Source organism: Rhopilema esculentum, chromosome 10 (assembly GCF_057945365.1).
Source record: "Rhopilema esculentum isolate cy_ngs chromosome 10, ASM5794536v1, whole genome shotgun sequence".
Lineage (NCBI taxonomy): Eukaryota > Metazoa > Cnidaria > Scyphozoa > Rhizostomeae > Rhizostomatidae > Rhopilema > Rhopilema esculentum.
The window spans coordinates 8,915,581-8,943,170 of NC_142824.1; the positions used below are offsets into that span (position 1 = coordinate 8,915,581).

The window sequence follows — 27,590 nt, forward strand, 5'->3', positions numbered from 1 at the left end:
CTTTAAGCAATTGAAGAATACTGGGGTTGGAGGGGCAATTGTCCCCCCCCCCTAGCTGGTACGTTAAAAAGGCCCTGTTATGGAGGTATAAAAATGTTTTCATTAACGAAGCAATCTTCCCAAAACTTAGACTTACCAGAGCTAAAACCTACATTTGCTTACTTATACTATTCTAAAATTTTATCAACAATTTCGAGGGCTAATTGTTAACAAATTAGTTACATCTGAATGAAGTGGAACTACTGTCTTTTCAAACTTTTACATTTACGCGAAGCCAAATCCTTCAGACCCTTCATTAACTGCAATTAACAGCAAGCGCTTGAATTCGTCTTTCGATGAATAATCGGGCAAACAAAGCATGTTAAAACTGTAAAACAAAAATAGGAAAGACTCATTAAGTGTCCAAGAAACAATGTACAATTTCTTTTAAACAATAATCACTAAACTTATTTTCTAATTAATGTGTGTAAGGAAGAATCAATCACGAAACTAGGCAAGTAATATAATCAACATGACAAATGAAGAAGAGAAATATTGAGAAACAAGCATTTTCGACAAAGCCTTGTAAATCGCAAAAACTTCAAAACATTCTTTTTTCACTCGAAAAAACATTTAAAGCATACCAGGTATGTGCCAATGGCAGAACATCAGTGGCGGGATGTGAGTTGATTTGAAACTTTGGATCAAGATTTTTGAAGCCACCAGGAGGCAATTGGGCAGAGCCTGTAGTGAACTGAAGAAGACGTGCAAGTTCCTCTTGACTGAAACCAAATATAATCTCCCAAAACCACACCAGAGTCTGCAAAAATATTACAGAAAATAGAAGGTGACAGAGACATGCCTGGCCAAATAGGAAGCCCAGCGCGATCAAATTAAAAAAAGGAAAAGAAATAATGAAAGGCATATATAATGATAAAACGAGTTTGAATTCAATGCTTCGACATAATGTATTAAGAATTTAATTTGTGAAATTAATTGTAAATTTAAGAATCATTGCACAAATTTTGGGCAGATGTTATTTTAGGGCAGGAAAAAGATAATGCTAATAAAATTGCCTTTAAGAATAGTTCCTTAAAGAATATCGACAAGAGCCACTACCTGAAGGAACATCAACGACCAGCTGTTGCATTAAGAAGAAGATTAAAAAATTATGCTTCACGTACGTTGTCGAGCCTGTAGCCTCCGCCAAAGCACTTTACGTAATTCTCTTTAAGATCTATTGGACTTATTTCGTGTGTCCCACATATAAGAAACTGACAGGAAAAAATATTTCTGTTATGAATAATTGCAATGTATTACATCTAAAAGCTCGTCACATGTGACTACCTGTTAATTTATGCTTGATAAATGAGACAAACACAAAAATCAAATTTTAAAGCCTATTTCACGACACATTCTGAGGAAAAAAGGCAAACTTTCTACTTCCGAAGCAATGTTGCTCTCTAATCTTCTAAATAGCAATGTACAATGCCTGCCAAAAGTACTTGGAACACCCACCAATTTACGCTGCATTTGATATCTGTCATTCCTTTCATGAAAAAAAATTGCTACTTCCGCCCCCTTCCCCCTCAAACAATGTTGATGATTAGAGAAATATCATAAGAGAAGCGCAAAAGAAAGTGCTTCCTAAAATCCTAACCCGTTTGATAGTAAACCAACATTGTTCCGTGGGGGAGAGGGGGGTGATGTCAGTGTTCCAAGTCTTTTGGCAGGTATTGTAAACAGCTTCACGGCTGGTTTGAAGAGTTTGTTTCAAGGATAATTCAAGATAGAAGCGGAAATATCTTATAGGCGTCCTTAGAAATTCATATAATACAGCACCGGTTAGCGTATGAAAATATGAAGGCAAGAGATGATTTAAGATTCAAACCAAGAGGTTACCATATATGGAGAAACTCAACTTGAAGGCAATCGACGGATACTAACGAGGGTTAAGTCGGCTGTCAAGCAAGAAAAGCCAATCAGCAAGCATGTAAGTGGTATCATGCTCACTGATTGGCCAAATGCTGGTTGAAAGATGGCTGAAGCCAATTTAGTTTCAGTCGACTTCCTTTAAAACAATATCAGAAAATAAAACATACAACGCTTAAAAACTACAAATAAAAACAAACATGACTTATTCATACATGATCAAACAATACAAAAATAAATTATCAGATAAAAACTGTCATTTAAATAGACTCGTCGTTCACAGAATTTTTTGTCGCATGGCTATTAAACTCAGATTGGTAACCAGTTTTTTATAATGAGTGTGGTACCCTCAGTCTCATTTGCCGTCCTCTTCTGGATTTTCAAATTGATTGAGCCCTGTACTCCTCAACAAATGTTTGACTAAGAAACTCCCAATCTTTAATAAGTTTACTTCAGTAGATTTTCTCATGGAAAAGAAGGAGCAAGTAACGCAGAAGCCCTACCTCCAATTCACTTTCATCGAATATCGAGAGGAGGTTATCTGGTATTAGAGCATTGAAACCTGAAGAAGACAAATGAAAACTGGTCAATGTTCAATAATGGCTAGTTTAAGTCTCACTTGAACGTACATTTATTTCCAATTACAATGGACTTCGCAAAAACTCTTTTTTGGTATTTTTGAATTTGGATCCCATAAACTGAAGAAGCATCACGAAATGCTTCCTGTGCAAAATTATTTAACTGGTTTACGAATTGGCTGAAATATTACGACATGAGCACAGGCTCTTTCTCGATCAAACCTCCAGTTCTGTTCATAACTTTATGAACAGAGCCAAAGTAGCAGTAATCCGTCTAAATAAATTTCAAATCTTTCATTGGCCATATCTCATCCGACTTTTAACATGTTTAACTGTTTTTGAATATAAAGTATTTTTTGGTGTTCTTTTAGGTTATATGGTCCAAATGGAAAAATCATTAAAACAATTTCATGATATGACGTCACATTTAAAAACTGTATACTGTATCAAAAATTTCAGGTATAAAGTCTGAACATCTATGCTCAAAAAGATTCATTCAAACTAACTGTCATACGGCCAGAGTGGCAACAAAGACCAAGAAAATGATTTAGGGCTTCTTCAACAGTTCAACTACAAAAATTATTGTTGGCAATTGGCTGTTACGGCAATATTGTTAAAAGTATGCCTTTGGTAGAACTTACCTTTGGTAAAAGAGTTTATTTCATCTTTAACACTTTTAATCATCCTGTATTCTGCACTGAGTTGTAGATACTTTAGTTTGTTGTCATTGGTGACATCTATTCGACTCCCTCCGGGCAGCAGTTCGACTGTCTATTTAGGATATAAAAAAATAACTATAAGTCTTTTGTAAAAATAAGTCTTTTGTTTGACTTCAGTATAATATTTCGTACATATTCTAAAAGAGTAACCTTGATTTCACAGGAAATGGCATTTTGATAGTTGGCTGTGCCGTCCTGTCCTGCAAAGCAATACGTGTTTTCCTCCTTGCATACCTTAACAAAATTTTGCTCATCGTCATAAACATCCTCGGTAAATGTTAAATCCAACTCTTCTGGGTTATTTTTCAGAATGTAGTCAATCTTTGTTCTGTATAACTCTTTATCGTCTGATTCAAATGTCTAAAAAAGTAAATTTTTTATCAATAAGACTTTAAAAAAATGGGTCTTGAATTGATATGCTTAGGCCTAAATTTGCCAAAATCAAAAGCTACTTGATAGGATGCTTTCCATTTTTAAAGATGCATAAAATTTGTGATATTTAAATACCTCCATCATTTTATTGAAAAATAACTTTCTGAAATAAAAAGGGTGACACAACCAACTGCTTTTCGAGCAAGAAAGACTAGCAAGTTTGTTACACTGGCTTTGTCATATTTGCGATTTACCTCGCCAGGACCTTCCCTATCTCTGTGATGTAGCTCTATTCGTGCAGATTAAATACCGTGATGCCTCGAACAAGCGTCCCCTCAAATAAGAGGCCCCCTCGAATAAGCGCCCACCCTAGAGGTGAAGTTATTGAATAGGCGCCACCCTCAAATAAGCACCCAACCCTTGAATAAGCGCCAATCCTTCAACCATCAAAAACGGGTGCTTATTCGAATTTTTAGCGAAAACATAATTGGAAGGCAATTCAACAAGAAAGATTAATATAACGGACAACACAATTTGCACCCAAATCTACTTTTTAAATAAGCGCCCCCTCGATTAAGCGCTTCCCTCGAATAAGTGCCCACTCTGAAGCCTCAAAAATTAAATAAATAAGCGCCCCGGCGCTTATTCGAGGCATTACGGTAAGGGAAAGAAATTAAATTTGACAAATGGGATTCAGTCATGGCACATTATAAATAAGAACAATCTGAAACTGATGAAACCTTGAGATTAGCTTTAAGCATATCATCGCTATGCGTACACAGCAGCCACTCTACCTCGACAATTTTTAGCAGAAGTTAGAGCTGTGGATGGTAATTAACGCCTCACAACATGAACATAAAGTAAAAAATTCCCACCCCTCAACCAAAGTCGGAACATAGAGGAGATCCCAGTATTGAACGTGGGAGGAGATGCAAAATCTTAACAATTTCTGACTGTGACGTTATCTACGCTGGTGTAGAATGTGGGTCGGTCTCTATCAGTAGAGGCCACCCCTATTGGCATTATTTAACTAGCCAGTGCTCTCAAACTAACAACCTTTCTGTGACTTGATAAAGCCAGACTCGAAAAGAAATAAGATTCAGTAGAACAAGAATTATACGACAACCCAATACGCACCCTCCATGAAACATCCAAGCCAATAATTTGAGAAAGAAAAGCTCTGGAAAATCTGGCCCTCACGAATTGTTGTCTGTCAAATGCACACTCGATAAGGTGCCTTGCAACGATTTTTCCAGCAAATTCGTAGAGATCTAACTTTTTCAAGGATGCTGGTCTGAACGGGTTCGGGTGAATCTACAACAATAGCAGATTAAAGCTGTAATTAATTTTTCTTTCTTTATTTGTTTCCACTCAAATTTATACTTGTGTCAGGAGGATTGAAAAAATATTGTTTTCTCACAAGATCCACCAGATCTTAAGTGTAGGATTAAGCCCTTAAGACTCGGAAATATCATCTCTTTAATTGAGATATTGTAAATGCATTCCTCTACAAATGCAATCATTATCTTGAAATTTGATCAAAAAAGCTGCGATCAGCAAATATTACTTTTTGGCAAATGCAAGTTAGACGAGCTTTAGAGGTAAGATACTACACTTTAAGATAACTCCAGGATATAAAATTCCATAAGATTTATTTTGATTCAGCTAGCTTTCTCGCTACCTGGATTTAGAAGCATCGTTAGATATCGCTTTGGTATGATTCTGATACTTAGAATAAGCTTGCTGTAGGTTTACTTAATGCAAGCTTAATCACGATGACTATGCAGATTTTGCTATAATTAAGACAAGAGAGGATTGGACAGTACGGATAACGATCTTAGTCTATTACTTGTCGAAGAAGGGGACTAAATCTAGGGGCCAAATTTGTAGGATCTCTTTTGATTTGACAGTACTGGCGCTATCTATAAAACACATTTATGCTAATCTAGCAGATCTTCTAAAGACAGCAATCTGAAATCTGAGATTTATCCAGGCAATGTAAATACCATACATTCCTGTCTACCGAAGAGAAATAGCTTCTAAAAATTTAATTCAAGAATCCTTGCGCCTTACCAAAGACTGTGCATCATCCTTTCCTGATTTGTGAAACAAATGGTTCTCGGGCTTGAACAGCAAATCGCATAAAACCTGGAACCATTCCCTCCTGACACCTCCACAGTCGAAACCTTGAAAAGAGAAGATGATTTCCGCGTTTTGAATAATAACTCATGACATGATGACAGTATTAAGTCAACTGGAAAACAGTGTTGTCAGCCCTTGTTACTTTATACAATAATAACATCTATACAATAATATTCAAATATTCTGCGATTTTGTAAGCTTTAAATTGGTACGTGTTATGGTTGAATGCTTTTCCATACCCCTGGCGATACTGTTGTGCAAATTTTTACTTAGCTTATTTGAATGGAATTAAAGATTTTCTTCATTGTTCGAGAATTATTTGGATACAGACTAGACCACGAAGGTACAATAAAAAAATATATTGTTGTATGGCAGAAAAACGCGACAAATTCATAGACCACCACACCAAAATCGCGCCATTGCACTGTTATGGAGGAACATTTTCAAATACCTAGTTGGTATGCATAATAATGCAAGATAGATGAACCCTTAAACGTAACTTAAACAAAAATCTTTCATACATGCCGCAGAATGGACGAACCGACAACTTAAAACTGATTTATAAGGATGAGTTGGTATAATCTCAGCTATTTTTATGCTGTGGTCTATGTGTTAATGTACGAAGAATGAGAACACCTAAAAGTCTTGGTCTTTAAAAGTAGTGGAGAATTTACATTCTCTAGTCGTACGAGAAAAGAAGGAATTTCATCGCAAGAAAGTAATGCTCCTTATCGCATAAACATTACCAGGCTCATTGATGAAGTGAACTACAAATTCCTTCCCCCAGTCGCTGTCACTTAAGTACTTCACAGCATGCTGGGACTGCAAAAAATAGAGAAATAATTCAAATGATTACAGTCTTAGATTACTGTAATGTATACTTGAAGCCAATTAATAATGAAAAAAATGCGGCTCTTGTAAGAATTCTCTAACAGAATTCTCAATGTCGATCCTCAAGTTGACTTGACAGACGTTTTGTACTTATTATGTTCACAATCATTTCAATTATTTATGAATGGATAAAAGAAGAATGGTTGGAAGATATTTCAAAAATTAATAAGCGGGAGGGAAACGCGATGATGATGTACTCTTTGAGTAAGGCCTTCGCTGTATTACTGTAATAAGCTTTTTAAGTGATAAGCATGAGAATAAGCTTTTGGGGAAAGGGGATCACCACTTTGCCACCAGTGCTGAACAGCAGCCGCCAAAAAAACAATCTGCTCTGATTTGCATGAAAACTTGTTTCCCTTAACAGACTTTTCTAAACCAGTTTAAAAATTTTGAAAAACACCAATGTACCTACATCTTTAAGAAGTGTCTCTCTATTGACCCGAATAGTGTGCCGTGAGTGTGATTTTCCGCTGTAACGTTTTCTCAGCTCTGAATACAGATAACTTCGTTTATTATCGAATGTATCGGCACCCCCTGTAAAACAATGTTGATAAAGTTTGGTAATACACGCATAAAAAAACACTCAGTAAATGTTTTATTAGATAGTGACGAACCCGAAATTAGAAATTTTCTTTACTAGGGCAAGAGTTGAGTGGTCGTGCAAAAAGAGTACAAAGAGATCGAAATCATCAGCGCAAAAACAGATTAAATTAAAATAAACCACTTCTAATTTTTCTAGATGGATGACTAGGCATTCTAAGATTTTAGTGCATAAAACCATGCATTGTTATCACTAGTCTATATCACGTTTCTGTTTTTTTCACGAAACTATGCCACTGCTGATCGAAAAATGTATTCAAAAATTTAAAATACAAAATACTGGAAAACTGCAAGTCAATGCCTACATTCATTATGTAAAAACGGAATAAAATTGGGCAGGCACTCATGCAAATTTCATATCGATGCCCTTTTGATTTTTGTTTGAATCAAGATTATATACCTGTCTTTCTAAGAAGTGTTTGTGTGAATGCAGCAACGACGAGATCCCTACTTTTGCAAGCCAGTAAAATTGGATCATTCATGGGCACTTCAATAGTCATAAGAGGATAGCCAGTGTCATTGTCAATATTTGGTAGCAACGAGAACTGCAGAAAAAGGGTGAAAGTCAGAGGCTATAATGCGAGAATGTAAGCATGAATCCTTGAGAGAGTCTCAGTCCATGCCTGATATCAACTGGCAAAGATTCTTTAAAAGGTTTCCGAGGAGTGACATCATGTAAATTACATCTTAATGCAAAAAATACAACTGGAACATCCTAAATAAAAGAAGCATCAATTCTGGCGCATACAATACTGGAAAAAATGAGCAAACAATTTATTTTTGTGCACTGTAAAAATCTGGTCGAATAAAAGAAGAATTATTACAATCACGAGTAAAAAGCCTTGAGCGTTGCCTAAAGATCACGTCAGTGTGAAACTCGGAGTTGCAACTTAGAACTGTCCTGTTTTATACACAAAAGCTTGTACAGCGCTGCATATATGGCATCGAGCACTACATAAGAGACTAGTAAACAGTAAGTTAAATTACCTTAAGTGTTGTACGAATTCGCATAGCACGGCATCTTTTCGGTATTATTTTCATGTAGTATTCTTTAATAAGAAGTTGCTGAAAAGCATAAAATTTCCGTTTTAAGACTGCAACACCAAATAGTTAATGCTATAAAAGACAAAGGCGAAATAGACAAAATACATGCATTGCCTTGAAAATAACGTTCACTAAGTCGAATTAGAACAGAAGCAAGTATCAGAAGCATTTTTTTGTCATTTCAAGTTAAGAGGGGGAATAGAGAGGTCAGAGTTGTGTTGCCGACTATATGGCGTCGCCATTGACAGAATGAATCAAAAAGTAGCAAACATTTCAACTGTCAATCAAAGTCTAGATACAATGCAAGGTACTTATGCTCAATCTTTATTCATTGGATAGGTTGAACAAAGAAAAGGTCTTTTAAATCTCCTATATAACAATTCTTATCTGAGTTTTAAACTAATGGAAACGGAAAGAGACATTTTCTCTTAGATATATGTTTCAATTGCCAAATGCATGAAATAAAAGGAACTAGTGACGATAAAAACTTAACGAATAAAATTGACAGAAGTCAAGCAATCGTTTACTTTACCTTTGTTGTTAAATATATGTAAACTTTTTTCCTTTTCGACCCCTGCGAAGATGGGATCATGTACGCTTCAAAATACGTATACGATGAGGGATTTTGAACAATAGAATTCATTTTAATCCAGTCTTCATCTACAACAAACCATTGTAAGATACCAAGAATAAGAAATATTTTGCAATAGATAGTCTGGATTTTCCCTTAGCGATCTTCCTTTTCTACTAAGGCTTGAAATAACATTTATAGTTAACAGGAAAAAGTTTATACTTGCGGACCAACTTTATAATATAACTTTCATTCATCCATTTATACTTTCAATTCACAGACTTACCATGTCCATTAGCCTTTTTAAGTTACATTTTTATGTAAATCGAAATCGAGCAATCGTGACGCATTGTTTTTTGGCAGGGCAACACTAATGTCTGCTACACAAATACTATTGTCTTGATTAACCAATAACAGCGCGACATTGTGCTTTCAAACAGAGGCAGTTACTTCAACACATTGTAAACAAAACCGTAATCAATTTAGTTAGACGATTAGTTTCGTGTGTTTATCTTTTTCTTTTTTGTACATTTCAATAGTTTAATCACGTAATTGCTTACAGAAGCAAGGCAAAAGTTAGTGAAGACATTTCCTATAAGTTATGTGAGGCAACAAAAAATGCAAAAAGCCGAAGCAAAATAAATGAAGAATAAATCGTCTTACTGATAAATTTCAGTCCCGCCATCCCGGTAACCAATCGGTTTGCTGACAATAAAGAAGTTAATGACGAAAAAATTGAATCGAAATAATGATATGATCCTTACCGCATAAGACAATGAAAGTGATATCGCTGTTTGCTATAGGCTGGTCCCCGTGTGTTATGGATACTTTGTAACACCCGATGTCATGAAAGATCATCACCATTGCAAAACTGTCAACCAGATATACATAACCATCGCCTTGATTCATCTCCCTGCCATTTTCTTTAATCTGTAAATAAACAAAAATTTCATTTACGAAACCATTTACATTTGACGTGTTGAATACGAGATACTAAATCATAAAATCACATAACAAAAAATAAACTAATAGAGATAAAAGCAACAAAAAAGGAAAAATATGAAGAAACTTTTGCAGGAATAGATAATCATTTTTTACACATTATATTTCATAAAAAACTGGGAGAATTTCCAGTACGTTCTTATTTTTTATAAAATCTGAGCACTTGATGTTTTTTAGAAGTTGCTTAAATTTTTTGGTAGCAGAAAATAGTAAAAAATGAAGTTTATTTCTATATTTATAGTTTAAAATAAAAAAAACTATAAAACGCCAAGCTTAAGGTAGGAAGAAAAAGATTGGCTGTATTTGAAAAACATCTTTGAAGTTATGAAAAAAGATCAAAACTAAAATACAGGTCTTAAATACGTACATCTACAGATCAAGTAATAAAGGGAAAGTGCCAAAAAAACCGAAAAAAAATAAAGAGACAACCAACCTGAGTGACCGTGACGGTATACTTTTCAAGAGATTCCTCTGTAGATTTGCAGACATTGCCATATTTATCGCATTCACTCAAAGATAAATCAGCTGGCATATATGGTTTTTGCACGATTGTTGAGCTGGGGGTTTTTACTCTTGTTTTAGATGGAACAACAGCCCCTGAAAAAGTATGGCTGAATACAAAAGGATACATAGGCAACTAGGTTGCGAACTGGTTATCTTTGTCCTTTGCATTGCAGGCTTGCAGTAGCTGCCTTTGCTACCGTAAGCTAACGTTAAATGGTGCATTCTACAGAACAAGAAAAATGACTAGGAGTGTTAAACAATTTATTTCGACCATGAGGAAGCAACACCAATGCATGATTCTGATAACAAAAGCTCGCTTTTTAAGTTCTGTTCGAAAGAATCCACTGCAAAAACTACTGGACAGAGGAATTGAACGAAATTGCAACGAGAGGTTTTGCAACACCTGCCGAAAGGTTGATATTCTACCCTGTGTCGAATACGTGATATGTGTCGAATACGTTTGAGACTAACAAGTTTATACTAACGTTTCATACTGCCCAGTTATGAACCCAAACAAAAATACTAAAAAATAAATTAAGCTTTGTTGATCACAGCAGCACCATCCACATTAGACGTGAACGGCCTTACTTTACTATTACAGTATTCTTTTATTGCTAGGCTTAATATTAGATCTTCACCACAAAAGTGCAAAGACCGATCATTAGCATACACACATATCAAAGCACATCCCGTTCATCAACCAGATGTATTCTCTTCCTTTAGAACCTTAGCGTGTGGCATCATAAATAGGTAGATAACTATTGTATACTGTTTCCTTTTTGTATACAAATAGTTGGTATTAATTAGTTTTACATAATTACTTGAGAGTTATGAGAATTAATTATCTTGCAAACGAACTGTATTATTATTGGCCAATTCAGTAACTCACAGACACCTGGATGTTAGTTGGTCCAAATAGTTAAAGAGGGAGACCTCAGCAACAAGGTGACAAAGGTCTCACCCTGCCATCTCCCGTTTTTCACATAGACAATGCCTGTCTCAAAATCCTGGCTGTTCCTAGAAGTGCCGTCATTTGTATCACCTGTAACTTTACATCAATTTCAAAACGCAGCTTCGCAAAATAGCGATACGCTCCCTTTGGAGTCAACATTTTTGCCAATATTTATTGGGATCAACCATTATTAGATTATGTAAATATCCAATACCTTACGCCGTTCATGTTATGGCCTTAAAAATTTCAAATTACTTACCTGGTATAAATTTTTTTGTGAAAGATTTAACACAGATCCCATTGGCGTAAAAAGAAATATCATGTTCGCTGGCAGAAGTCGGAGTGAACTTAGCTTTGAAAGACCATTGGCTGCTTTCCTCAAGTGCACTTGGTACTACATCAACTCCGCACATTATAACTGCCATAGGGTTTTGGATCTTACTGCATTCAACTGCCCGAAACATAGTGGAATAAAACTGCGAAAAAATAAGGGGAACATCGATATTTTGATTACACAAACGTTGATATTATATAGGTATACAAACGAAAGATGGAAAACGCTAACCTAGTTCTGATTCATTGTAGAAACTAGATTAGAAACTAAAAAACAATCTTTAATTATTAAGTAAACGACTTCATTAAAATCTTGGAAAAAAGAGATTTTCATGAAACTGTGGGGTTTTCAAGTTAAAAACTTTGTAGTTTTGAGAAAAATCAATACTATATTTCAAGGAACTTCAATTCTTTAATGTCCCACCTTAATAGTGATACTGCACATTTCACCAACAACTGCTTCTTTATCACCCCAAGAGAAATCAAATGAAGTTTTATTTGGACTGAATGGCACCTGGGGTCTTGTGTTATCTCTTCTTCCAAATAAAAAGTTTAAGATCCTCTGTCCTAACCCACTCGCTGTTTGAGAATTCTCACTCTGTGGGGGAGAAGAAAGAGGACGTCTTGGGCTCACCACTGACGGTACCACATGAAGATGCCGACTCCGTGTCTGAAGGTTTCTCAATGCTTGTCCTATTCCCTGTCCTATTGCTGCTAAAACGTTTTCAAAGACGTAGCGTAGCAGCAGTTCATAGAGGTAGCGTAGCAGCAGTGTAGCAAGTACAATCAGAACTAGAGCAATGATTGATAGTAGCAGAATCAGTCTTGCTAAAAGATAAATTTGAATAATCAAGGTAATAAAAATCTACCATTTCCCATCTTTTATATGATTGCATTGTTAAAAAATAAGCAAACAGATATGAATTTATCGATGAACAGTTCATATTAAATCAACATTGCACAGTAACAGTCAACTCCAATGACAATTCTGTTACAAGCAAAATCCTGGTGCTGAGGATTTTTCAGCAAACTTTTAAATATGGTAAATGTTTTCAACTCAAATAGCCTATCCTATTCAATACAGCCTTAGAATGTCTTTTGAAAAATGAGGAGAAAAATGGACTATGATAATATACCTAACTGAAGATGACCCTAGCTAGATTTGAAATGTTTATATGATACTGATTATGTTTTTGTCAAACTGATTATTTCTAACCCAGTTTTTCTAACATTTTTATGACAATTTAATTTAAACTTTATCGATCCTTGATTAGTCAGCAACTGGATATAGGATTTACATCGAAAAAGAAAGAAAGCAAGATGTCTCTCTTTGTTGCCTAGATGGTTATCTCGTTTCTTATCAAGCTGTGATTTAAAAATTAATTCCCAGAATGAGGATTTTTCTTTAAAAAATCTGCAGGGGCTACTACAGTAGAAATACTACCAACAACAAGCTCTATGCCAGGACGAAACATGAACCATGGAGTGCATTAATAAGAGAAAGGAGAGTAACATGGCTAGGACATCTCATGTGCATGCATCCAGAAACACCAGCAAGCAAAACCCTTGAAGAATATCTCAGGAGAGTAAAAAGGCTACAAGGAAGACCAAAGATGACCTGGATGCAGACAGTAAGGCAAGGTTTGGCCAGCATCAGAATTAAACTGAATCTCTCAAAAGAAGCACAAACATTAAATATATTATCTGAACTGACACAGGATAGAAAGAAGTAGTAGCAGTAGTACTACAGTGGATGTTCTTTGAGTACCTAATAAACATGCTTTGTTTTTTGCATAATCCACTTCTTTATTTCTTCTTTTTTCCAAATACTACCATCTGTACCATTCTTGAAAAACAGTATATAGTGTTGATAGGTAAAATAAAGCTACCTAGCCCTATAACATTAATATAATACTGGAATTATTTAATTGCTTGAAGGGTTTGACAAGGGCTTTGGTAGCAATAGTTTTATGTATCAGATTCATTACCAAGTGATCTTGTGATTCTCCAAAACAGGCCAAGTAATTTCATGAAGACAGAGGTTGGTTTTTCTACTGGGTATTGGTCCAGAAGATTAGGATCAGATTGGCTCCTCAACATCCAAACTCTCTCCCATAAATCCTGGATTTTTTTTGCTTCTTCAGCATTGAGTAAGTGAGCCAATTTATCATACTGGAGACCATTAACTAGCATCTCAAGGCTTTTGATACCACCATCAGATAGTTTTTTGAAGATATCCTCTAACTTGCCTTCTTTTAGCCAAAACTTTAATGCCATCTCCTTTCTAAGTGTCCTCAAATCATTTTCCAGGTTTACATTTTTACTGAAGTACCAGTCATTACTTAGGTATTGAACTTCATCAACAGTAAGTAAGCACAACTTCTCAAGTCGGACAATGCCTAAAAAAGAAGCATTTTATTTCATTTCAAATAATAGACTCATAAATGCACTTTAAAAAAAGTGACTTAAAATCAAAATATTCAAAGAGAATAATTGACTCCTTGTGTAATTTAGTAGATAAGCAGCTCCGTTTCTTTACTTAGCATCTTCTTTGTAAAATTTCAGAATTATTTGAAAATTCTGGGGTTTCTTCTGTCTTCCATCTAAGGCAGAACCCAAGGGGCAAATCACTCTTGAAAATGGTGTGCGAGATTAATAATCACTAGTGATTAATTTGTGATTAAATCAATTTTGTGTGTGATTTTGATTTTTAATGATAAAAGAGATTAATTTTTGATTAAGTTGTGATTAATTTGTGATTATTTAGAAATTGAATCATAGATTCAAAAGTGCTCTCAAATAATTTCATGCGCAATAAACTTCGTTTGAACATGTGATGATAAACCAATTCATAGGCTAAATTAAACAAAAAATTTTCACAAATTAAATGACAACCTATCAAGCAAGTTTGGCAAAGATTTTCCAACATACCATATGAAATTGAAAAAGAAAAATTAGCAGTTCAGGGGGAGGGGTGGAGAAAATTTGACCATTGCAGATTTGCAAAAGTAAAAAGGTGAAAAGTTTAATAACATTGAAAGCAAAAAACAGAGTTATAATTTATGAACAGCAGCATAAGTAAAATTTTAAATCAATATGATATATGATGGGTTTTATACATCATGGATGCAGGGGGTGACATTAGCCTGAAGTGAAAAACAGTGCACAGTTGTTGAACACCTTGTGAAAGACATTAAGACAAATGCATGTACTCTGTTCTCAGCCCCTCACAAATGAGGTCGCTATTGCAAAAATGAAACTGTCATTCCTGAAACTTTCACCGAGGGGAAAAAATTACAAGTTCCGGAAATATGGAACTTTATTATCAAACTTTATTTAGGGAAATTGCAAGAATATGACATAAATAATTTCCTATAAATGTAACAGTTGCAACTGCAACAGCCCGAACTCTATGGATCCGCCCTTGCAGCATTCAACAAGAAATGAGTGACAAATGTCTGCCATCAGGCATGGTTTTTGGTCAGATCAACTTCAGTGGCATTTAGGTAAAAAAACAGCAATGGTTGTTTTAGTGACCCTGGCATCATCACAAGGCCTTAATTTTTGCTCCATCACAGGGTATTTAGAAAAATTTGTTGTTGTTTTGTTCACGTTCTCGGGCATGCTTTAGCAGATTTTTGAATGTGTTCATAAAATGTTTGGAAAAGTGTGAAAGGGACATTCTAAATATTGCACTTCTCAATAACATATGCAAATAGACGTGGTCAAAGATTCTAATGTTTGTTTTTAAGCAATTTTTGTGATTAATGTTATACTTTGTGATTAATTTGATCATTTTTTTAATGTGATTAATTTGTGATTAAAGTGTGATAATTCTTGAGAGCATACGTGATTTTAAGCAGTGATCTGCCCCTCAGTAGAACCTATGCATATTACTAGTAGCTGAATTAAATGATTTTAATGGATTCTAAAATTTTCATCAAATTTTCAGAAAAGCCTCCATATTTTTTTGGATTTTATGCAAAAAAAGTTTACATCCAGAAACATTTCAGCTATTGATTAGTTGGAGATCATTGACTTGTAGTCCAGACTGGCATAAGATTGAGATTCTTGATAAGATTGCATTTAAAGATTTACTATGTTTCGGTATTTGGTATTTGTGTTTGTATTTTATGCTGTGAACACGGTTTTACTACTCTTACGCTGAATACATAATGTGGCCTAGTATTATATCCTGATCGTATAAATTGTTTCGTTATGTTCGTTCAACCATAGTTTATCTTTCAAGATACCCTCTGTGACATTCTAATAGTGTCCTGGTCATTCCTCTGGTTGTGACCCCACCTTTTGATTCCTACACCTGGGATTATAGAGAGTTGGTGACTCTCCTCACTCTGAGTGAAAGTTTTATCATGTCAGGGGCTCAAACCACAGATTGTTTTATCTCTAGTCAGAGCCACTGAGAGCAAAGCTGGGCCCTGAGGCACCCAATTTGTGAGAGCCCCTTGCTTGACAAAGAATATAGTTCTGCAATATGATAATCCATGTTTTGCCTGCCCTAAACTGGTGCATGATAGCGTCAGCCATATGAAATGGTGCCATGGTTAACAAAGTGTTTGTTGTATAAGCTTCTTGTTAAATTATTTGATAAGTGTCGTTCATAGCTAGAACCAGATGTAGTGTATTTTGTTTTCGTTTTTAACAATGATAAAAAACAATTAATATAGATTAATACAGAGTAATATAGATTCCATAATTAAGGGCTTTAAAATGAGCCCAGGCCCCTGGGCACTAGCTCTAGCTACCCTACCCTGTCTGGAGTCCTGTCTGTAGTCAGTAACCCTAACCACTGACCCATTAGGTGAACGAAAAAGAAGAAAGAATATTATTTTTGTTCCCAATAAAATTGCAATTTCTTAATGATTGCATATAAATTCCATTACTCCTTTAGATCAAGGTTATAGAATCTACATAGATTAATTAGAAATTGCTTCCATGTTAAATTAGAAACACATAGAGCGGCAGAGTAAACAAAATGAGAGTTTCCACAGGAAGCAAGTGGGTAAATGGTAAATGGAAAGTTGCGTACCTGCATCATAAAAGGCTTGCTTTAACCTCACTGCATTGGGTGCATGCTCTTGCAACCAACCCACAACTGCTCCAAAACCTTCTTTGTTTTGTCTATAGTATATAGCATCTTCAATATAGGAAATCGTGGTAATGCCTATTGACAGTCCAAGAATAATAAAAATAAGATTTGGTAGGACTTCTCTTTGCCGTACATCAGTTGGCATTTCTAGATGTTGTTATAGGTTCAGGGATAAGGTTTTTAAAATTGTACTGCTACCTCTTTGCAAGAAGTCATGCTCTCGTCACCAAAGATCATTCACCGTCTCTTCAACGGGGTATCATTCTGAATGTTAAACAGGTCAGAGAAGTCACAGAGTAGATCTTCTCATTCCACACAACATTTATGGCACTACCAATGACATCATTGGGTACTACCTATTTAATAAGTCTCGTTTTGAGATCGGCGTTTCAAATTTACGTCAACGTTACGTCATTAAACACCAAACACCCTAACCACTAGCAAAACAAAATTGATAAGCTGGGATTAAACACATTGATATTAAGATTTACATTAACATGACCATATATAAAATACCGTAAAAGCTCTATCAAACCCCCTCTCCCTTTTAAGCCCCCCTCTCTATTAAGCCCTCCCTTATAAAACAAAAATTTAAAATAAGTCCTGTTGAATTTTGTTATCTTTTTTTATTACTTCGGACCCCTGTGGTCAGTCGAGGAGAGGGAGTCAAGAATCGAACATACACAGAGCGGACACGCAGGGAGTTGTGTTTGCATTTGAACTCAACGAACGGTCTTTTTAGCAATTACGAATCATACATTGTACTATCGAGTTGTGTAAGTCACCCAATTGGTTTATTTCACGATATATATATTCACACTAACTATAACCTCGTTTTCAATGTTGGACGTCTTTGGTCGTATTACGCCGAACCCCGTATACTAATTACAGACATAAAACTACAGTTCGTGCCTTGTAGTGGTGTCTGCAAGATAGTCAATATTCAACAAGTCCCCCTCTCTATTAAGCTCCCCTTCTTAGTCCCTGATGTCAAACAAAATAAACATATGCAATGAGTTGGTCTCTTGACGGGTGTGGTGACGATAAGATTGCGTGCATTGATTACGGCCCATATAAATATTTCCTTGTGTGCCTTAGAAGTCAATCAAAATTTGTTTAGAAGATCTCCCAGGGGATATCAAATGATCCTTGTGACTATGCTCTGAGGAAGACGAGGACATTATAATTGATTGATTTTAAGAAACTTTCGAAGCTGCTAGCAAAGTTTTTGAGAACATTTGTATGACATTTTCATAACAAAAAGCGCATAAGGGCATTTTTATAACATTTTTTACATTGAGTTATTAGTAAGCCTCCTTTCTCTAATAAGCCCCTCTCTCTTTTAAGTCGCCACTCTAGGACTGTAAAGAGTAAATAAGCCTCTCCGGGGGCTTAATAGAGCTTTTACGGTAGACGTATTGTTACGTATCCAATTGGCAAACGTAAGTCAAATCACGTTTTCTCAATTATAAACGCTGCGCAGAGCCTACATTTAACTCTTCCTTAACTTAGTGCATACGTCTTAGATGGTGGTAGAGTATCAAACGGACAAAAAAGATAGGAAAATGCTTAGGGTAGGCTTGTTCTTATGAAAATGTGTAAAAACTATGACATTTGAAATGCAAGAAATCGATACTTTCGAGAACAATAACGACACAGTAAAATAAGATATAAGATAAAAGTAATTTGGTGAAATTTATGGGGGAACCGTGGCTCCACGACTTTTCGTTTATTACGATCCTTAATTGAATATGATAATGTCTTAGCAACTTTCAATCAAAAGATAAAATGACCGTTATTGATGAAATATATAGACGTTAAATTTTTCTCATAATTGGAAATAAGTGTATATAAGGCGCATTTGAATATTATGCACCTCTACTTTTGAAATTGTCTCTACGTTTCTGGGGAAATATCCTTCGGTAAGCTAAAAAGAATTTTTCTTGTCCATTCAAGGTGAATAAATAAAAACATAAAATTGCACAAAATAATGCCATCGCAAGCAAGTGGAAGTGAGTCAATTTGCAATTTGCTAAAGAATTCCAAAAAATCCGCTTATCACGAAGCATTATAAAAACATTTCAAAAAATTTTCAAACTGTTACTTCAAGGCTTTGTGCATTTATATCAACTGGAAGATTACTGCAATATATATCACTACATTTGAGGGTTAACATTATGAAAGTTTGTTTATTTGCTGGGTAGTTAGAATATTCGTTAGTTATCTGGGGGCAACACTTGACAAATAAACACATTTGGAGGCTAGAAATAAAAACTAAAAATGTTCTTTGCGTCTAAATGGCAGGCCAGAATAATTCAGAAACTCTGATAGATGTTGTTAGATTTCAAATAAGGTTATTTTTTCAGATATTTCATTTCTTTATTTAACGATGTTTGATACACGATTTGGGTAAAAGTAGCATCAAGGGAATAGTATATTTAGGTACATTTCGGGATAACAGCTGATATCATATGCTGATATTTATGGGTGGCTGATCCAACCTATGGATTGAGCCCCCGTCTTTGTCTTAGTAATGACTATCTACATCCCTGGACAAAGAGGCAAAATAACTTCAATCCACCTAATTGGGACAATTTCAGGTTTCGTGATTTCAAAGTGAATATCGCAATAAAATTTCGTTCTTTGTAGGGCAAATGAGCTATTTCGATATTTTCGTTGCCATGAAAGACATTACACGTTACCAAGGGTCTATATTTAAGTAAAGCTGCACAGGCAACAGTAGGAGCCCTTGTAACACACCTGTCCCGATAGAAAAAAGGTGTTGTAAAGAATGGTGGGTGGGAAAACCAAAGCCTTAATGAATTCTTGAGGCTATGAAACAGCTTCAAGAATACGAAAGTCTGGCACTTTTCATGCTGAACAGATCTGGACTACCACAAATTACGGCAGCGATCGAAAGAGCAATTTTGTACATGAATATAAACAAAACAAAAATGTCTTCCTGTAAAACATTAGAGTCAATTGTAAAAGTCAGTGAAAAATTTACAACCAATTTTGACATTGATGAGCATCATGTTCGTTTACAATGGAAATGCTATAAATTCATAGTGCAAAGCAGGGGCGGCGCTAAGGGCGGTGTGGGGAGAGGTAATTACTTTTGTCAAAAAATTAACTTGGTACAAAGCACTGAAACGAGGCAAAAGGGCGTTGTCTCACCGGTCAAGCTCATTACCCTCCCACTCTGCAGTAGTACAAAGGGGTACTCAGAAGGAGCTTGATAATATTGAAATTGATATAGTATTTGAGAATTACTATTTAATTTTTCAATGTTTAGAGCAAAATTTGTGTACATGATGCGTTTTTTCAAACATTTTCTGCATATTTTTGTAGGGATTGTAGGGGAAAAAGCAAAAGTGTAGGGAAAAGTGGGGGAAAACAAGGAATTAGCCGTAGGGAAATGTAGGGGAAAAACGCATGCGCCGTAGCGGAAAATAGCAAACGTTGAGTGGGAGCACTGGTTCGTTGAGTTCACGAGTTGAGTCGAGTCGAGAGTTATGGATTTTCCAACAGAGTTTTGAGTTACAGCTTTAATAATGTAAATAGTTGTTATGTTTATGAAAATGAGATAAAACCAAGTTCAAGCTCATCATTGCAGCCCACGTCTTACAAACCTCACAACAGATACAATAGTATGTCAACGAGCACTTTCTATGAACTTTCTTAGTTTTCTGCAATCATTTGGCTTCCCCTTTTAGACTTTCGTGTGTATTGAATCTTGCAGAAAATGATCAAAAAGAAATATTCGATCAGAATAAATAGTGTCTGACTAACATAAAAACAAACTACCCTCACATATATTTTGTTAACTCTCTTGCTTTCGCTTCATAGGTAAATATTTTCTGTCCTTTGCAGCATTTCTCTTTCTTTTCTTGCTCAAATATTTTTCAATTTTTCCAGTCTCTTTGAGCTTCTTGAATTTTTCAGCAAGCTCCTTTTTCTTTCTTTCGGCTAAGAAGATCGGGAAAGGAACATAAAAATAGAACCCCAGATAACTATAACTTTGATTCAAAATGGCCTAGTCATACGGATCTGATGTCATATCAGATCGCTTTTAAATGTTGCAGTCGCAATTTGAATGAATCCTTTCGTGACCATAACCTAAACTCCATAGCCATAAATTGATGATATTTGCTCTATTGATTGAATTTATTTCCTTAAGCAAGATAAGAAACTCAAATCATCTAATTGATAAGATTCTGAACATATCACTAAGGTGCCTAGTATGCAGAAAGTAATTGCTTTTCAAAATAGCATACATACATTTCTTTAAATAAAATGGCCGCTTTCCGCGTTTAATTGCTTCTTTTTCATTTCTCTTCCATTCGCGATGTTGCTCTTTTCTTTCGTTTTCTTCCATTTCAATTTTTTCTTTTTGTTCCTTTCAAAGAACAAAATGAAAGATAAGAAAATAAGAAAATTTAGTTAAATAAGATTAGTCAAAAATGATCAACATAACATTTAGAAATACAATACAAGTAAGCTTGAAATCTGTAAGACCACTTGCTCTGTCTTTTGCTAAAGAGAAGCATAAGAAAATTGCATGCTACCCAATCATTCATAGTTATTTGATACAATCATTTACCAATATGAAAACTTATATGCTTGACTCTCCTCTTTTATGCAACTTCTTTTATTGCTTGAAAGATATCCCCCTACACACTTGACACTTGATTGCAAGTATGAAATATTTAATGCTGTTTTTCTTTGCATTTTCTTAGATAAACAAAACATAATATGCAATACTTTGGTTCAAGTACATTAATACCTACAATTTTCTGCATCAGCTTGTGCAAAGCAGCTTTCTTTTCAAAACTTTTCTCACTTCTGAGTTGCTTTTGGACCACCTAAGAATTACAAATTTTCAATTTATCAATAAATGTAAACAAGCTTAACACAAAACAGTGCAAACAATAATGGCACCTTCTAAACACTGCCTTGAAAATAAATTATCTGTCCATCAACCTCAGTTTCAAAAGCAATGCAAAAAGTTCTATGTGCTAAATTCAAATATCTACATAAATATTTATTTTCAGATATCCATGGTTGAAGGTATCCATTATTACAGACATGGTTATGGAATGGAATGTAGAAAGATTACTTAAAGCATTTTATTTTTTAAGCATTATATTATAAATCACTAGCCTCCTTCTCTTTTTTCTGAATTTCGTCCAAAAATGAATATGATTTCTTGAACAATTCTATGTTCAGATTCCCGGAAAGGTTGTCAAAGCGTGGATCCCTTGTAACCTAAAAAAAGAGCAACATTAATCACAACAAATGTTTAATTTCTCAAATAATGTCAAAAACCAACGTTAAAAAACAAAACTTAGTCATTTTCAAGCACAAAATATTTCAGGATTGCCACCCTTCATTGCTGTACCACTCAATAAAGTAGAATCAAACAGATCCCTGTATTTTATTGAATAGAAGCTGCCTTGATTTGAACCCACCCTTAAGTTTTGCAAGGGAATTTTTGCAAATAGAAGTTCTCCTTGAAAATATGCTACTGGAAAAGAAGTTACAGGGGTATAGGTCCTTCAGGCTCTTGCTGAGAAAAAACGTGAGCCTTTGTGGGAATTCAAGCATTTTAGGCCTGTAAATCTGCAAATATACAAAAAGACACACAAAATTTGTAGTCATAGCAACATACCATTTTATACCAATCAAATATTCAAATATTTGTCAATAAAAAAGCCACCTTCGAATCAAACTGCTGATAAATAAAAGCCACATTTTTCTGATAAAAAATTAATAGAAGCTGTAAATTCTGTTCAAGAAGATAAAATACAGAAAACTCAAGATACAGAACTGAACCAATGGTGACACTGTATAAATTTCAAACCAGGATGGTAATTATAGATATATTTCTAAGTTCTTTGATGCATTTTCATTTCATCAAAATGACAAACTTTTTTTCCATTGAAATACAACACCAACCAATTCTTTCTAAACAAAGAACCATCCATCGAGCAATTTTTTTTCATTTGCCCTTTAGGCTGGTTTCACATTGCATCTTTTTTCGCACCTTATAACATGTGCCAATTTCTGCTATACTTATCCCTTACAGTGTTCAGAATGCAGAAATTTTGGCAAGTGGCAACCAAGGTGATTAGGTATTGTAACTTTCAAGTTAGCGATCAGTTAACTTGCACACAGAAGTATACAAAATGGATTTTGAATTGTTTATTTCAGAAGTGGAAAAATGATACCCCAACCACTGTAACAGGAATTTCAGTAATAGTTACGGAGCAGAAGTCACAGAAATAATGCAGTCACAAAGTACGCTACCCTAAACTTCTAATAATTTTTTTATACTTACGAGGGACTATAAAATGAGAATAAAATTGATGAGTCCTGGAGAGAATAAAATACAAATCCTGGAGGGTTGTATTTTGAATTTTCTTCAAAGATAAACTCAAATAAAACTTACTCCAAGGCTCAAGCAGAAATAAAATTCCAAAAAACGATTGATTTTTTATTTGAAAAACTGATCAAACAAGACATTTATTTTGGGTCAATTGGCAGTTCTCTAGTTTTGTTTATTATATGGATTCCCAATCTCCTATTTTGTCAATGCCTTAATAAATTATTGCAAGTGCTAAACGATACATTTTGAAATTATTTTAAGCCAAGAGGGGAAATTTTAAAAATAGAACTGCTGGGCTGAAGGAACAGAACATCACTGCAATTTCCATAAAATGTGGCCAAACCGTGTTTTGACCTGAGTTGTCAATATGAACAGGAAGTTTGAAACATAAAATGTTTTCACAAGAATAAGTAAGCCGCCTTAGTGTTTCAAATATGTTTAAGGAGAATGTTTGAAATTTTGCTTCTTTGATGAAAACTGTAAGAAAATATAATCTTAGGCCAGCTTGAAAATGTGACTCTCACTAAGTCGACTGGTCTCAGCAGCATTGGAAGAGATTTTAAAAAGAGACGCACTACAACAAAATTCTAAAAGAGATCCTATCAGTTTCCATATTTCACACACAGTAGAGAAAGAATATCTTGAAAAAAATTAACAATTTACCGCTGAATTGGTTTTGACTACTCTTCGAAATCCTTTTGGCTTCTGTTTTGATGACATCTCAAGGGGTCTCAAATGAAAATATTCTTAAATTTAATGCTAAAAACTTAAAGCAAGGAAATGAAACAAGATACATTTGAAAAAAATCTAAAAAAACTCAAACCAGAATCCATGGTACCTGCTATCTTTTTTCTTTCTGTTTTCGGCAAACTGGTCACTCTTTTTCGCTTCCCTTTTCTTTTCTGTATTATTTGATTCTTTCTTTACACCAAACATTACCTCTTCATATCTGCAAGTCATAAAATTTGTATTTGTATTTGCATCTTCAAATGGCTTAAGAAATGTGATGGAATTACTTCTAAGAGGCAGTATTTCAAGTTAAATAAAATGTGGCCCTTTTAAGAGAACTGTATTTATACAGAACACTAACTGACAAAATATTTATGACATTAACAACATATTAACAGTAAAAATGTTCTGAAATATATGAATGTTGATATTTTAATGTTAATTGGAGAGCAAAAGACAGGTTTCACTGAGTAAAAATCTTTTTAAAATTTTTCTTTACACAAGAGGAGAGCCTTTTAACTTAAGAATTTAAAAAGAAATCAAACTTAAAGATATTGAAGTTAACCTTGATTCTCCAAGCTTCTTCTCTAAAACTTCTAGATCTTCAAATGGCACATCCCCTAATTCTAATGAAGGTAGAAACATGATGTCATTAGATTACTTTGTAACAAAATTTTATTAAAGATTAAAGAAAATTTTAAGTAAATGTTAAATTATTGTAAATAGTTTAGAAATCTCTCTGAGTACTGAATTGAATAAATTTCAAGTCAATCAAATGATAAAATACAAATACCTGGACTTAAAGAGCTGACCAATGAAAAAATGCTAAAAAGTGTGATCTACGAAAATTCCTGGATCTCTATGAATATTAATTAATCGCAAACAGATAGGCTATAAGAACTAGAGGCTCACCATTTCTTATTGAATCCTAAAAAGGAAAATAAATTCAAAATTATTGGGAATTCATACAAATACTCTCATACATGAATCCAACAAACATAGCATCACTATAAGGCTTACAAATGCTATTAAAAATGAAATACCACAGCTTTTAACCTGCTATTCTGCAACTTGATTTGTTACAGCGCAAGCAGAAAATAATTCCCACGCACAACAAATACTTTGCACTCTGGCATTCATGGGAAAGAGGGTTAACAGGCAACCCAACTGCACACATTTTCAAACTCCGTATTGTACAATCTGCAGACGTTTTGCTTTTGGGTCCCTTTTGAATATTAGGGTCCCCTTTTGTTACAACCCTGGATGAGATGAGTATAACAAATAAATTTATTACTATGTATATGAACAAATTAGAATTTGGCTCATTTTTGCTGATAAGTGTACAGGCCTAATGGATTCTTAATCGTAACAAAACGTCTCAATTTACTTACTACCCGAGGTTTGCAACCATATAAACTTTCCGAACTTGATACTGCTATCCAATAATTCAGGAAATTATTTAGATCGATTTGATAGGGTTTTGACAATTTCACAAACACTAAATCTGATTAACACACGGGCGTTTCATTAGAAATTAAAAATGTGATGGTTAAAATAAATTTTCTTACTTCTTTGTTTTCTTCTTGATCAGAAGAATCGGTCGATATTTCAACGTCACTTTCGCCCATATCTGAGTCAAAACTATCATCCATTTTGCGTTTTGTATCAGTCGTTGTGCTTAGGACTTTTCAAAATGCCCTGTTGCTCCTCTCAAAAATCGATAGCCAGACAGCCATTTTCCAGTTGCCTCTTTTTGCTGAGTTGCAACCTCTAGGTGAAACTGGAGCACTTTTTGCAAAACAATAGAGCGTTATTCAAATTCTTTTGCTATAGGTGTATAATTTTCTCTTTGTAATAGAGCTACTATGTAATTTATTTATTTAACAATTACACTTTATTTTGTGTACAAAGCTATTTCGTTTATTACGTAGATTCTAAAGGCTGATTTCCACGAGGCGAATTTCGCAGCGAATTCGCAGCGAAATCGCCGATGAAGGCATCAAGGCATGCGCAGTTTTGATTTTTGATTTCGCAGCGAATTCGCAAGGAAGTAGAAAAGAGTTCTACTTTTTCTCGGCGAAATATTTCGCAGCACCTAATAACCAGTCAAAGCATGGTAAATTTGCTTGATTTGTAAGAAAACGATCTTGGAACATTCGTCATGCGTGCAGTTCTTAAAATAGGCGCCTTAAAGTTGAGTTTTGGAGGAAATTATTATATAATTTCGCAGCGAATTCGCAGTCTCGTGGAAATCAACGACAATTTCGAAGCGAATTCGCTGCGAATTTCGCCTCGTGGAAATCAGCCTTAAGGAAATCCCCCTTGTGTCTCGAATGTTCTGTTTTCCATGGGCTCCGATGCAGGTTGGAAAGTGGAGGGGCCAAGATAAAATAAAAAGATTTTAAAAAAAGCTCTATAGATTTGAAAAAAGTGAGAGGTCATGGTCCCCTCCCGGCCCTCCCTTCGTCGGAGGCCCAGTCTTCACGACAAAGCACCACGCATCAGTACACAGCATTCCATTCTATTGTTGTAAGATTATATTCTGGCACTTTCCTTTTACGTATGAATCATAGAGATGGTATAAATATACGTAAGTTAGTTAGATTCTAAGAGATCCGGAGAGAGATTCGGAGGGTTAAGACATGTTAATGCTAAACAGTTGAATGAAGCTAACCGTTTCGCCCAAGAGGCTTGCGAAAGCCCTTGCGGCCCAGCATGTAATTAGGACAGGCAGTGCTTGAGAAAGACTACGTTTTACCTCGTTAGTCTTTATATATTTTGGGATATTTTATTTGGTATTAAAGTTCGCGAAGAACCTTCGTCTATTATGTTAGCAGTTTGGATTAAAGTTTAGCCTCGGATTAAGAATAGCCGCTCAAAACAAATTATCATTTTCTAAAGTTTCCGTCTTCGTAGCATATCTCTCTCGCGATTTTAAACATCCATTTTACATCTTGGAGAATGGAGAGCCTTCTATCAGTAGTTAGGGACTGAAATTGTTGTAAACAGCGTACACTCGTCACCAATTTCTGGAAGTTTTTCAGCACCCCTACTATCAACTGCCCCTCCTTTAAGTTTGCTGTGGGTGCGCCCCTGTGTTGTCACGAATTCACTGTGCTTCGAGGACAGCAGAATCTTCGGAGGACAGGGCAAAAGTTAACAAATGCAGCAAGAACGAATCTTACTTGGGGCATCCATGGCAACTGAGCAGGTATAACGGTTTTCCATATTTTGTCATATCTCAGCTTCTTGTGCACCGGGGGGCCAATAAATGGTCTGTGCTAAAAGGGCCGGTGCTAAACGTTGATTGGTGTCTAATTCCTTGATAACTATTTCTTTGCTAACATGGTTTCTCCAAACCCTGAATCACGTCCTTTTTATATTTTAATTTTGGTTGGTCTCTTTAGTTTTCCCTTTTCACTTACGATTGTAACAGTCTTGTCTATCTTTCTATGTTATAGAGATGTTTGTAATTGTCATGTTATTGAAATTGAAGAAAGATTTTCATTGTTCTTATTATCATTTCATTACAACTATCGTGTTCGCTTTTCTTATTACCTTTGCCCTGCGAAAGGAAAAGGTTGGAAGATTAGGTCAACTCTCCAAAAAGGTTGCCCACCCCTGCCCTAGCACCACATCCCTGCTATTAAATAGGGTATGATGAAAAAGTCTAGTTTGAACACAACATCACTACTTTAAATTCTAAATGAGATGCTGTATAAAATTCATTGTTTTTTGCAAAAA

The 27,590-nt window shown here is 35.0% G+C and overlaps 2 protein-coding genes across 4 annotated transcripts; both read right to left on the bottom strand.

Annotated features, from left to right (window-relative positions):
* Window positions 1–56: 56 nt before the first annotated feature.
* LOC135687607 (apoptosis-resistant E3 ubiquitin protein ligase 1) lies at window positions 57–17,058 on the bottom strand. 3 transcript variants are annotated; one of them, XM_089110800.1, is made up of 19 exons: window positions 16,670–17,058; window positions 13,869–14,018; window positions 12,044–12,447; window positions 11,546–11,762; window positions 10,264–10,427; window positions 9,593–9,758; window positions 8,790–8,917; window positions 8,201–8,278; window positions 7,614–7,758; window positions 7,026–7,147; window positions 6,469–6,544; window positions 5,654–5,766; window positions 4,718–4,894; window positions 3,443–3,568; window positions 3,131–3,260; window positions 2,415–2,473; window positions 1,164–1,253; window positions 624–799; window positions 57–367 (listed from the first exon to the last, which is right to left on the bottom strand). In XM_089110800.1, the coding sequence occupies exons 1-19, from the start codon at window positions 16,872–16,874 to the stop codon at window positions 265–267; spliced, it is 2,829 nt and encodes a 942-aa protein (XP_088966926.1). In that variant the 5' UTR covers window positions 16,875–17,058; the 3' UTR covers window positions 57–264. The 3 variants fall into 3 exon arrangements, with proteins under 3 accessions (XP_088966926.1, XP_088966927.1, XP_088966925.1); XM_089110799.1 differs by having other exon boundaries at window positions 59–367; window positions 13,608–14,018; XM_089110801.1 differs by lacking the exon at window positions 13,869–14,018.
* Window positions 17,059–17,233: 175 nt separating this feature from the next.
* On the bottom strand, window positions 17,234–25,594 carry LOC135692078 (ribosomal RNA processing protein 36 homolog). The gene is made up of 9 exons (XM_065210104.2): window positions 25,415–25,594; window positions 24,759–24,774; window positions 24,412–24,472; window positions 23,956–24,066; window positions 23,781–23,847; window positions 21,893–21,997; window positions 21,520–21,594; window positions 21,011–21,128; window positions 17,234–20,698 (listed from the first exon to the last, which is right to left on the bottom strand). Exons 1-9 carry the CDS (start codon window positions 25,496–25,498, stop codon window positions 20,553–20,555), a joined length of 783 nt encoding a protein of 260 aa, XP_065066176.2. The 5' UTR covers window positions 25,499–25,594; the 3' UTR covers window positions 17,234–20,552.
* Window positions 25,595–27,590: the final 1,996 nt, after the last annotated feature.